Here is a 12,586-nt window from a genome sequence, read left to right on the forward strand (position 1 = left end):
GTAAACCTTTTTCAACAAAGATCAGTACTTTTTATCTTTAAATATCTATCTGTCAGTAAAATATAAACTCCACTTCCAAAATGAAGGTCATTGTGTCTGTAACATAATGTGCCTTAATCCAGGAGTAGGCCTGCAAGACATGCCAGGGAGATCATCAGAATTGGGGAGTTGAATGGGAAAAATCTAGTAAAAATGGTGTGTGCTACCAGCATGAATGATGCATACGCACATGTGGATGTTTCCTGTTACAGTGAACTCTGTTCTGCACAACAAAGTGGTGAAAAATAAATTTTCCTCAGATGTAGCATAACAAGCACTACGGAGCAGAGCATTTTTTCTATTTCCTCAGTGTTGTGTATCTTATCCACAAGCTGCATTCATGGTCCAAACTAGAGGTCTTTCATCTTCTTTAAGGTTTCATATTGACAAATATATTGGAGAAATGGTCCATCATTTAGGGAAATACACTTCTTACTGTCATGTGAGAAGAATAATACCACTTTCCTCTGTGTCCAGTACAGAGTTGGTCTGGAATATGTCAAGCTGAACTTAGCATTAGATGAATAAATGTACACGTGACACAAGCTTGATAATAGTTTTTTTTTATTATTCTAGTAATACTGCTTCTGATAAAGACACGTGTTCATGCAAGATTTTGGATAGAACATCACTTAACAAAAACACAGCACAGACATCCCTCTGAATATGATATTTGCTTGTGGATCATGTTGGCCAGTTGATGTAATAACGTCCAGCAACTACAAAACATTATTTCACACTGAAACAGCAAGAATTTTATCTTTGGTAGAGATGAGGAAATCCAGGAAAAATATGAAAAAGATGGTAGACTGAATCAGACATGCAAAGAAACTCTGAATAAGAGGAAATTCCATCACTAAATTGAAAAGAGGTCTAATAATGAATGAGGCAAATTCACTTTGATACAAACAAATCAAGGTGCGTTTAAATACTGGAGGTCCATTGCTTCCTTTTATCAATATGCAATTCCCTCTAAGGCACCCTTCCCTTTGACAGAAAGACGTTTCCCTACAAATTTAATAAAAACAAATACTGACACTTTGCTTTGACCCTTTTGCCAACACAATCATGATATAAAATATCCATTTCCTACTTCTGATATCTTTCCAGACTTTCAAACAGCTACAGCAGGGATATGCAATACAGCACACAAGTGGATTCATCATGTGTTCTGAGTTACTGGGATTACTCTTTTTTAAATCCCTGTTTAAAAGAAAAGGGTGGGACTTTGTCAGTGTAACCTGCTCTGTAGCTATTCTTTCTGCCTGAATGTCAGTATATCCTTCACTCCCCCAGAATCATCATGTAAACACAAATACACAACAACTAAAAACATAAATAAATGCTGTGAGGTTTAAACTGAGGTTAAAGAAGAGGAACAGCAGGGAGTATAACATTATGAGAGACACAGCTACTAAAACCCTTATAAAGACTTATTCTGGGATTAAACTGAGTTGAATCATCTATCCAACGTGCAGCCATCACAAACTTTAAGCTAATTTAAAGTTTCATGTCTAAGGAAAAACATTCCTGTCTAACAGTCTAAACAGTAACGTAAAATATATTTGACACAAATCATCTTGGACAGTTTCACCTCTAAAGGTCTCATCTATTCACAATGAGATTCAGTCAAAAATAGTGAAATAACTGAAACTGAAATCTTTTAAGGACCCCATGAAACAAACAAAACAAAAATCACTGGTTCATGAAATGTAACTGGTAAAAACAAAGCGTGTAGAAAGCATGTCAGAGATTGACGTGCTCAAACACCAGCAGTAACTGAAGAAGAGGCAGTGACGGGATGAAGACCCATGTTTTTATACTGGCTTTCTTGCAGTCGTTGGCTGTCCACTGACTTTTCTTTGGACACAATGTGTTTTACAAGACCAGTGTAAAGAAGTATGAAGTAGGGCTGTATGTTTTTGGTCAGCTCAGTTGTCTTATATGTAAATCGGTACGTTTCATTTCATGTGGTCCTTAAATGCTTTTAATAACAAATAACACACTCTATACAATCTACGCTACTTTCATTTGAAAAGTTCAAAAACATAATCTACACACTTGTTGACAACACTTTACAATGACAGTCGAGCTTTCGATCAGAAATAAAAGGCGGACATTAGGGCAGCTCTTTTGAAACTGGTGCTGTGGCAGCTTGTATGAGGTTACAGACCATAACAGGCTTTCACACAAACATGCTCTCTTCAAATGACAAATAACATGTCAAAGTGTCTCTGGCTGGACTGTTATGTAAAGAATTTGTTGAGAACAGAATAATATAGGCTAATACTTTATTGATCCCCTTATGCAAATTCTCTTTTCTCTCTGCCATATAGAGGTCAGAGGTCAGGGACACTTCAGCAGGGCCTGTTGGGAGTTGGGACAGACTTAAACCTGGGTTTACCAGATGAAGGACGGCCTCCCTGTTCAGCCACACATGCTGCCCCGAATGTAAATAATATGTTGTGTCCACACGGTCAAGATAACGGGAATGTTGCTTATCAAGGCAAAAAAAACTGACATCTTGAATGTTTGGCTCATCCGACACACTGGGATAATACATTAGTCTATTTATATACATCTATGTAGTTTCTTGATCACGGTTGACATTCCTCACTGAAACTAATGGGTACAGACTTCTGCAGGCAAGCTGCACTAAAACAAAAAACCCCAATGAGAAACGTGTCTGATGAGAAAAATAGCATTCAAAATGACACAAATTCAATAAGATCTCAAATATCCAGGAATCTGTTGTATGCTAAATCTTGTGGACTGATCATGACCGCATTGACTTTACTGAGCAACAGTGCAAAGGCTTATAGAACAAGTCACAGCAACAGAGCAAGCTAACTGGCAGTCTTTTTAAGGGAGCATGGCTGGAAATGTAAGGCACTACAGTCTCAGTTGGAGCGTCTCTGCATCCTTCATATCTCCAATAAGCTATCTAGGGATAAACTGGTGGTGAGAACTGAGATGGAAGGGCGCCTGTCCTCGCTCAGAAACTCCCACAAAGGTTGCTGATCAGTTAAAAACCATCCATCAACATTGATAACAGGCATAATCAGGAGAGCAGAGATCATTTCTGCAGTTTCAGTTCCATGAAAAGAACGATTCCCTCCAGGTGCGACAGGCGTGGTACAATTAAAGGCTCGGCTCTCGGTGCTACTTCTCAGGTAGAGTTTAGGAGTGAGGACAGAGCAGGAAGAAGCTTCTAGTATGGAGGAGACGAGGGGAATGTTTGTGTGTGCTTATAGTCGAGTGAAAGGTCCGACGTGAAGCGGCGCTCTCAGTTTGGGAGAGGAGCAGGAGTTGGTGGTGAACATTGAGGATGGGGAGGAAGAATAAGGTGAAGAGGAAGCAGAAGAAGGGTCACCGCTGTTGTTCAGGGTGAAGACACTGGAAATGGCCACATCCACAATACCTTGACATAGCTCTGGATATAGTTTCCTGGTGAGGGAAGGGATAACAGAAGTGTCAACATGCCCTCACATTTGTGTTACTGACTTAATGAGTTTAAATAAAGTCTACAGGAAACACAAGCCACTGCTAGCTGTGTGACTGATTTAATATTTAGCATAGGAATTTAATTCATGGGACAGTTTTTCATTGAAAAATTTCTAAGTTCACTGAAGTCAAAGTTTCAAAAATAAAAATTAATGAGAAATAAAATTTAAATGTTTAGTTTTTGAACGATAGTAATATTTTCAAATCCAATTTCTGATTCTGACCCTCTATTAAAGTAATATAACAAACAAAATAATATTTCAACATTTCAGATAATTAGGGAAATGGATTCAAAGCCTGTTTTCCCTGCACACAAACAATACAAGGCTGCAAGATTTCTAGATGGGGAAAGAAGTGGTAAAAGACAAGCAAAACCGAAAGGGACGCTAGGAAAGAAACACTTTTAACATGAATGATCAGCTGAATGTTACTGACTGTGCACAGGCTGGAGCTCCATTGATCTCAATAAGCCACACTTTGAAGCTCTCGTCCACCATGAAATCAAATCCAAAGAGCTGGAAGCTCTGGTAGGACAGGTGCTTGGTGCTGATTGCCGGCTCTATACACGTCAGACAGCTCCTGTGAAACCAAAATAATTTCCAATCAGCTGGCTATTAATAACAAACATCTAAACAACATCACGCCGTGTGCAAACATGTGATAGAATTCATTAGGAACATTTCGGGCATGAGGTAATCACTGACCTTTACAGACCTCTACTGCCATTTAAAAAGGAAATGCACTATAAAAATGCCTCCTGCCCAGGTCACAGCTTACCCTTTATGTGATGGTAGCTGGTATTTGACAGATATCAAAGTCACATTTTCCCAGTAGAATGTAAGGGAGCTAACAGAGAGGATAAGAGGCAATACACCACAGTAACTAATACTTAATACTGTATGTGTACTGCTTTGTGATTTGCTTTTCTGTCTTTTCTTTATTGGCTGAAATGTCTTAAAACACAAGTCAGATGTCAGACGTGATTGGCTTTATTCTTACTCAATATTGCAGCTAAAGGGTCCTCAGCTATGTTAGCGGCTCTGTGAAACTGTACTTCATCTAAAGGGTCACATCGGCATGCTCACGATGACAATGCTAGCATGTTGATGATGATGTTGATAGGAAGAATGATGTTAGCATGTTAGCATGCTTATTAGCACCCAAAACAAATAAAGGTTGTGAATGTCATCGGTTCTGCAGGTATTTGGTCATAAATCCAAGTAATGGACAGAATGAAGTGTTGACCGGATGGTGCCGCTACAGAAAATGTTAAGGGGTCACTAAGATCATTAGAATTTATCCACTTGGGTCCTTGAATATCTGTAGAGAAATTCATAGCAATCCATCTGAAAGCGTCAAATTATTTCACTTTAAACAACAAATGTCAACCTCACGGTGGTGTTAGAGGGGAAGTCAGGGAGTCACCAAAGTCAGCATCCTCTGGGGAAAATGACAGACAGGCCGACATCCCTGGAGCCCTCGCATGGCTAAAAATGCCAGTGTGTGCCTAAAGGGTGAATGTGAAAGCCAAAGCACCTGGCGAACTAATCACTACTGATATTGTGTTTTTATTCAACAATCTTCCACAAAGATAATATGATTTGATGCTATGAACTGAAACCAGTGGCTTTCACATTTGCCACATGTCCTCAAAGTTGTCTCATCTCATCTCTCGTTAGTAAGAGTAAAATGTTGTTAACCAACCAAGTGACTTGAACAACAATACATTATATATGTACACTGTCAACTAGGACAGATTTGACTTGACAACTCACCATTTCTCAGAAGTAGAATTTGGAAAATGTCTCCAGTCACACAAATAAGCTAGTTGCTGTGTTTGGAGTGCCAAACAGTATCAGACTGATAATATGACAAAACATTATGTATTTCAGTTTTCAATTTAATATGTGGAAGCTAAGCTATCTATTAGACAAGATCCAAAAACAAAAACTGCCGCATAAACAAGAAGGACCTACTTTATGATCTGCTTGATCTGAGGTAATATGGTGGTCTCCAGGGTGACACTGTGAGTGTTCAGCAGGTACAGCCTGAACTCATCAAAGAACATCTCGTTACCCTCCTCATATCGTCCGTAGTTCTGGGAGTGCTCCTTCTGAATGCAGTGGTTGGTCAGGTGGCTGGTCATGTTCTGGAGGTCAGAGGTGTTGTAGGGCTCTGAGGAAGTCCGCAGCACACCCTCCCGGTACAAATAGATGTTGTATTGATGGTCCACTAGCACCCAGCTCCTAGCAATAGCACAGCATAATACCCCTGCATGAGCCTCATGTACAGCATTGAGACGGACTAGCACAATCTTTGTGGATTTGTGTTATACATTTTTTAAAAACTTGCCTGATGTCAAACTTTCGATGTCCCGGCTCCAGAAGCAACGGTTTCTCCAGGTACTTCTGAATGACATGAACCTGTCCCTGATTATCAATGTACTCCAGCAGCTGATTAGCATCATGGGATATCAAAATACCAGCGCCTGTTGCAATAAAATCAAACATGTTAAGCTGCCACGGACAGATCTTCAATTTAAAACAATAAAAGCAGTAGAACTGCTCCCATGAAAGGGGACCCTTTAGCTGAAGTACAGTTTTACATTGCCTTAAGCAGAGCTAACAAAGAGTATGTAAATTAATATAATTTAATAAGACGCTGAAGGCAAAATGACTAAGGCTTACTTGTATCTTGGATTTCAACCAATGAAACGTGGATAATAGATTTCACCTTTAGCTCCAGCAGAAGACTTGGCTATCCACACAGTGCCCTCCCCACTTTCTTTTTTAGAGTGATAGGAGGCCAAGAAAACTTCCCTCTCATCCGTCTTGGGATTGTTCTTCAGATGGCTAATGCCATTTGTAGCTGGAGCAACAGGTGTGTTGAGGTTAGTAGGATAAATGATGTAGGATTCTGGGAACCAGTTACTTGAGTCGGACAGCTCTGGGCTGGTCTTTATTAGCCTAATGGTGAAGAAGGGAAATGGTCAGCTAACGTAAAGCCATTTGAGTAATTTATTTGCTGAAAAGTACATTAGTAACATGAATGATGGCAAGAAAAACAATTTCTCATGTAAAAAGACGGACACACACTTGACTAAGGACGCTTTTCTGCAAAGCTTGTCTGCTCCTCTGTAGTAATTCACCAGCTGCACCAGTCCCGGTTCATGACCTGTAAAGTCCAAGTGAGGAAATTTTAAAATTGATTAAAATACAAAAGTGTATACTGAGAGCAGTGACTGCGCACCGACACAATCTTTCAACAGGATGCTGTGGCCCTTCGCAGTCACAGCAGCTGTCTCATTCTGAGTGGGTGTACACCAAATTTAGCACACACAGACTTTTCTATATGAATTGAGGAAGAACATAATTTACCTAGACGTCCAAAGGGCAGTCTGTTCCGTTCACCGAGCATTAAGTTGAATCTTGGATTGTCTCTTTTCAGTCTCTTCCATTGTCCAGTTGAGAGGAGGATTTTGGAAACTTCTGCATAAACAGTGCTGTTGTCGTCACGGGTGACAAAGGTGTATATCGGGGAATTCATAATGCCACGCTGACCACGAGGGGAAGTATATAATAGAAACGATTGAATGTGTAAACAACTTAGCTGTCCAGCTAGTTACGAGGCTATCTGGTTGGCACTGCAGCACACAGATCGTTCAGGGTTATCTCCTCTGCCCGTGCCATAATGATGAGTCAGTCATATCCAGTCCACACTTCCAGTTAACTCACACTATTGCTCCGCGGCTCAAATTCAGAAGTCCGAGGCTAACATGTATTCATATAATCACCATAACATGTGAGGATAGCAGATTAATGGTGCTCAGCAGACAGGGATCCTTCTGTAACCCCAGACAAGGGTGTGACTGACTGCTGAAACCGGCTCCTGGGGCTGGTCCCGTCTGGATTAATTTACATCCCGTCTCCGGGTCAGTTAGCTAACAGACTGCGGCCACTGTGAACAGATATCAGGGAAACTTTTCCATTAACACTCATCTAAGAGAAAGACTTTAGACAGAATAAATTCTGCAAAATTAATTAACTAGCGAGTCAGCTACACAATAGCATAAACGCAGTTACGGACGCAGCCTATTTTCCCAACGGCGGCGTTTTCTCTGAAGCGCTGCGGCCGCTGTCATCCACTGTCGACAGCATAAACAAAAAGCTCCATGGTTGTGGTTAGTGTAGTTTACGCGTACACTGATGTTACGGCTAGCTGACATTTAACTTTTCCTTATACATAATAAACGTAAACAGACATAACCAGGAACACAATTATGTACAAGTAAAATTTATGTGAAAATCTATTTATTTTTATTTATTATTTTATTTTATTTCCACGACGTTAGTACTGCATTTCCCAGAATGCAACACGATAAAGCGACAATACATTAATTAACGTGTTGTGGCCACAAGATGGCGGCGTAGACCTCTGTACTAGCAGCTAGGGTCCTGTCTGGCCTCGGAGTCAAGTTTTAAAACTCAAGAAAAATGTTCTCATTCTGGGTAAGAGTGCCTCGAAGTTTCTAATTAATTATCATTAATCAAATTTAAATGGAATTTCATAGAGCGGCAAAATAATCATAACACATTAAGAGCGAACAGTGACTGGGCTAACCTGGAGGATAAATGGAGCACTCCCTGGTCGTGGCAAATTATGGGTCCCGTCCCGATATTTTCATATGTTATTTACTTCTTTTTAGCACTTTATTATCCAAATGTTTTAAACTTTAGTCGACGTTTTGTCAGCTAAACATACACAAGATTAGGTATGTTTTGGCTGAGTTTCTAGGTTTTTAGGTGAAAGTGATGCTCATACAGAAATTTAGGTTGTCGATGAACGATTTGGAACGTGGCCGGAAGTCTTTCTGTTGAAGAAGAAACCGGTGGCGGGAACAAGTAACTTAGGGGGCGAGTGAAAGTAAAGTACAGGCGCTTTCATCAAGTTAACGTTACAAGACTTGTGTTTGTAGTGTAGCACCTGTTTACTTTGTCAAAACGTAAATATCATAGGAGGATATCCTTAATAGTAAGTGACTCATCCTCAGTGTTGTGGCCTGTCGTGTGGTGCGGGATATTTTCAGTGAACATTTCACTCAGTTAACTTAACGTTAGGTCCTGTCCGTATAACTTTACTGTTTATAACTGCATGTCAAGCAAGGCTAGATTTCCCTGTCAGTTAACGTTAAAGTTAAAGGACACTGCTGCAGCTTTGCCAGCGAACTTATCTCTAATGCAGCTAAATATCCATCATATTAGATATTTAGCCTAGTTGCATATAGTTAAAGGGGCGTTCCACCAATTGTACAGTCATTAACTAGTCCTGTTTAATAAGTACTACTCATGTCGTGAAAATAGTTGTTTACTGTTCCCTGTGGCTCTTAAGAAGCTTTGTCAAGACTCAAAAAAGAAGCCTTTATGTTTAACGTTAGAGTCATGCATTAAAATTTGAGGTGTTTCGAAGACATGGGCATTAACCAGGCAGGGAGTGTCCTAACGAAGGGATGCTGTTGAGTTGGGATGCTAATGAGCCTGTTTGCAGCTTGACCCATACTATTGACTAAGTGTCAGGTTAGCCTCGGCTGCTTCAATTTTAACCATGCTTTTTTGATCTGTTGTTTTCAGTCCCTGAACTCCTTGTATCCTATGCCCATGCGAATGACAGAATGCAATGTAATGAGTTTTTTTTCATGTGTATGGGTCAGGGGTGATGTGTGCCTTGGCTTTGACTGAGGTCATGTATTTTTAATAACTTTTGTCCCTTCTCCTTCACCAGACTGGAGCAGGCCAGGCATGAGTGGCGCACACCTGGACGAATGGCAGAGGAGGTCCTTTGACATTTCATCTGGCAACTGTACACCTGAACAGACGGCCGATGCCTACCGGGCCCACATCCTCTCCATTCAGTATGCATGGGCAAGCTCCCAGATCTCTCAGGCCGGCATGGCCAGCCTGCTCAGGACCTACTCGGAGCGCTACGCCGCAGTGCTGGACTCGGATGACCCACGCACAGGGCTTAACAACTATGCAGAGAGCGCACTGCATCTGGCCCGCAGTCAGAGGAACTACAGTGACAAATGGGAGTCGTCTCTGACCATGGAGAGTGTGCTGGAGCTGCCCTGCGTGAAAAAGATGATTCAGGCTGGGACAGAGGGAGGAGGCTCCCTGGTGGCAGCAGGGGATGTAAACATATCTGTAGGGCAAGAGAGCAGAGGCAGCTCTCTGTCTGCTCCCTTCACCGGAGTCAGGTCAGAGGCTGCATTGTTCAGACCTGCAGGACCACAACAACCTAAGACAAAGGTTAACAGCCCTACCAGTAATCCTGTTAATAATATTACGTCTGAGAGGCCAAGAGGCTCTGAGGGAACCTTGGGTAATCCAAACTCATTCTCCCGACCTCCTTCCCGACCACAGTCTGTGTTAAGTCATCCTCCTTCAGTTCTTCCACACGGAAACCCTGGCCCTGCAGGGGGCACAGAAAACTATCAGTCCTCTTTCTTCCCCACCTCCAACCCATGTAAGCGGAAGAATTTTTACAACCCAGATGGAGCGGATGGTGGCAGGGGCCAACATGGAGGTCAAGCAAGCACTGACCCACGAGCTGGAAGCAACTTTAAAACGGCTCGGGAGCAGTTCATTGTTGATCAACAGAAAAAACATTCCCATCAGCCACAGAGAGGTCAGACCACTGGAATGGCAGCAACTGTGAAGAAATCTCTGGGTGCTAACAGGCCTCGAGGCGCATTTTCTAAATTTGTGTCACCTATCCCACGACAGGAGGAGGAAGAAGGTGGGGCGAGCAGTAATCCCAATCAGGAACCTCAGATTCTGGATGACCGTCTGAAAAACTTTGAGCCAAAGATCATCGAGCTGATCATGAGTGAGATCATGGACCACGGCCCTCCAGTTGCCTGGGAAGACATAGCAGGCCTGGAGTTTGCCAAGACCACTATAAAGGAGATTGTGGTTTGGCCCATGCTGCGACCTGATATCTTTACTGGCCTCCGTGGTCCACCCAAAGGCATCCTGTTGTTTGGACCTCCAGGGACCGGGAAAACTCTGATAGGAAAATGCATAGCTTGCCAGTCAGGTGCCACCTTCTTTAGCATCAGTGCTTCTTCGCTCACATCCAAGTGGGTGGGTGAAGGAGAAAAAATGGTGCGGGCCCTGTTTGCCATTGCCCGCTGCCACCAGCCTGCTGTCATTTTCATTGATGAAATTGACTCACTGTTGTCCCAGCGGACAGACGGGGAGCACGACTCATCCCGTAGGATAAAGACAGAGTTCTTGGTTCAGCTGGACGGGGCAGCCACAGCAGCCGAGGACCGCATCCTGGTGGTGGGCGCCACCAACCGGCCTCAAGAGATAGACGAGGCTGCCCGACGACGCCTGGCAAAGAGGTTATATATCCCCCTACCAGAGGCAACCGCCCGATTGCAGATAGTGACAAACCTCATGGCTCGAGAGAAGAACCAGCTGATAGAGCAAGAGCTGGAGAGCGTGGTAACAGCCACCAAGGGCTTTTCAGGCGCTGATATGACTCAATTATGTAAAGAGGCAGCTCTGGGGCCCATCCGAAGCATCCAGCTCAGTGAAATCGCCACTATCACTGCAGATCAGGTGCGGCCAATCCTCTACAGTGACTTCCAGGAGGCTCTGAAGACAGTACGACCCAGTGTCTCATCAAAAGACTTGGAGCTGTATGAAGAGTGGAATAAGACTTTCGGATGTGGACATTAAACTTGGCTCCTCATCCTGATCATCAAAGTTATGGATATTATTTTGAACTGAGTTGAGATAAACATGTTGCCTTACAGTGGGATCAATAACTCGTGACAGTCTCACCAGAAAGCCTAAAAAATGAAAAAAATTCACAAAGACGGCTTTTGAAATGCAGACGTGTTAGATTGTATTATACTGAGCAGGTGTTTCTGTCATTTTGTCTACCCCTGTGGGCCGAATGGGTCATTTATTTAAATGGACAATCTCTTTACAACCAACCTGATTTGTTTTGTGAACCATTAACTTAAGCCCTTACTCACAGGATGCTGTAACTACACCCGAAATAAAAATATACAGATATCAGCTGAAACAAGGTGCGTTTACACAAAAATGTCAGCCATATGCATGTTATCGTTATCCTTATTCATAGTTATCTTTGTGGTGAACGATTGCAAAAAACTGTTTCCATTATTTTCCATTCAAATTATTTTTACGAGTTTGTAATGGCCACGCTGTTCTGTTTAGATATGCATTTTACTATGTAGTGAGCTGTGTTCCAGATGAAGCAATGACCTGTTTGAATTCCTTTAGCTGTTAGCGTCCTTTTTACTTGGACATTCAGTATTTAGTATTCATTCCCGGAGATATCCTCACATATATCGTATATCGGATGTCAAGACTTAACCTTTGTCATTGCTTTAGTTTGTTTCAATTAATTGCATTGCCCAAATGAAATTTCTTTCCTAATAAAATGACATATTGCCCTGATCTACGTTTGTTTGAGAATTGAAGCAAATCAATAGTAAGTTTATGTCCTGTGTAATGTGCCATTTCCCCACTTGGTCCTCCTCCCCGTCTAATCCACAGAGGGCATTGTGAACAATTTGTTGAGAGCTTATGTTGCACATCCCTGTAACATTTTGCCTGAAGTCCCGTTGTAGTGAAATGTTCTTGAGGCTAGTTGCGCTAATTGGGCAGCACAATATCCAGGGTCTCATGTTTCAAGAACCCTGGAACCTTTACTTTGTCGCCCTTCCTGTGGAAAATCTGTTGCAAAAAAATATAACAGCAAAACATCACTTTTATTAGACAATAAGCATTGGCTCTATGATTTTAATTTTAGTACTTATCCTTATCCACAGGGTTCATGCCTTGTTTAGATGTTTTGTTTCAAACGATGTCCAGTAAATTTCTCAGTTAACATTGTTATTAATTAAGATGACCACTTGCTCTCTTCCAGACAGCAGAAACTTGTTTAATCTATTGCCAAGTGGTAGTTTCGGTCAACAGAGATTCTTAATGTTGTTGATGGTCTTTGA

The 12,586-nt window shown here is 41.9% G+C and overlaps 2 protein-coding genes across 4 annotated transcripts; one reads left to right on the plus strand and one right to left on the minus strand.

Moving 5' to 3' along the window:
• Window positions 1-586: 586 nt before the first annotated feature.
• On the minus strand, window positions 587-7,668 carry ttl (tubulin tyrosine ligase). The gene is made up of 7 exons (XM_046071070.1): window positions 6,921-7,668; window positions 6,639-6,717; window positions 6,277-6,509; window positions 5,896-6,031; window positions 5,520-5,789; window positions 3,979-4,122; window positions 587-3,486 (listed from the first exon to the last, which is right to left on the minus strand). Exons 1-7 carry the CDS (start codon window positions 7,087-7,089, stop codon window positions 3,288-3,290), a joined length of 1,230 nt encoding a protein of 409 aa, XP_045927026.1. The 5' UTR covers window positions 7,090-7,668; the 3' UTR covers window positions 587-3,287.
• Window positions 7,669-7,926: 258 nt separating this feature from the next.
• Window positions 7,927-12,035, plus strand: fignl1 (fidgetin-like 1). Of its 3 annotated transcripts, none has more exons than XM_046071271.1 (2): window positions 7,927-8,051; window positions 9,322-12,035. In XM_046071271.1, the coding sequence occupies exon 2, from the start codon at window positions 9,339-9,341 to the stop codon at window positions 11,283-11,285; it is 1,947 nt and encodes a 648-aa protein (XP_045927227.1). In that variant the 5' UTR covers window positions 7,927-8,051; window positions 9,322-9,338; the 3' UTR covers window positions 11,286-12,035. The 3 variants fall into 3 exon arrangements, with proteins under 3 accessions (XP_045927227.1, XP_045927228.1, XP_045927226.1); XM_046071272.1 differs by lacking the exon at window positions 7,927-8,051 and adding an exon at window positions 8,187-8,314; XM_046071270.1 differs by lacking the exon at window positions 7,927-8,051 and adding an exon at window positions 8,418-8,574.
• The last annotated feature ends 551 nt before the right edge of the window (window positions 12,036-12,586 follow it).

This window comes from Micropterus dolomieu, linkage group LG15 (genome assembly GCF_021292245.1).
Source record: "Micropterus dolomieu isolate WLL.071019.BEF.003 ecotype Adirondacks linkage group LG15, ASM2129224v1, whole genome shotgun sequence".
NCBI classification, from domain to species: Eukaryota; Metazoa; Chordata; class Actinopteri; order Centrarchiformes; family Centrarchidae; genus Micropterus; species Micropterus dolomieu.

Excerpts from the sequence above, each read along its gene's own strand:
- fignl1 (XM_046071271.1), top strand. The coding sequence starts at position 9,339 with ATGAGTGGCGCACACCTGGACGAATGGCAGAGGAGGTCCTTTGACATT.
- ttl (XM_046071070.1), bottom strand. The coding sequence starts at position 7,089 with ATGAATTCCCCGATATACACCTTTGTCACCCGTGACGACAACAGCACT. Across the intron at positions 6,032-6,276 it reads GTCTTCTGCTGGAGCTAAAG|GCGCTGGTATTTTGATATCC; the intron begins GTGAAATCTATT and ends TTATTGCAACAG. Across the intron at positions 4,123-5,519 it reads CAGATCAAGCAGATCATAAA|GAGCTGTCTGACGTGTATAG; the intron begins GTAGGTCCTTCT and ends TTGGTTTCACAG.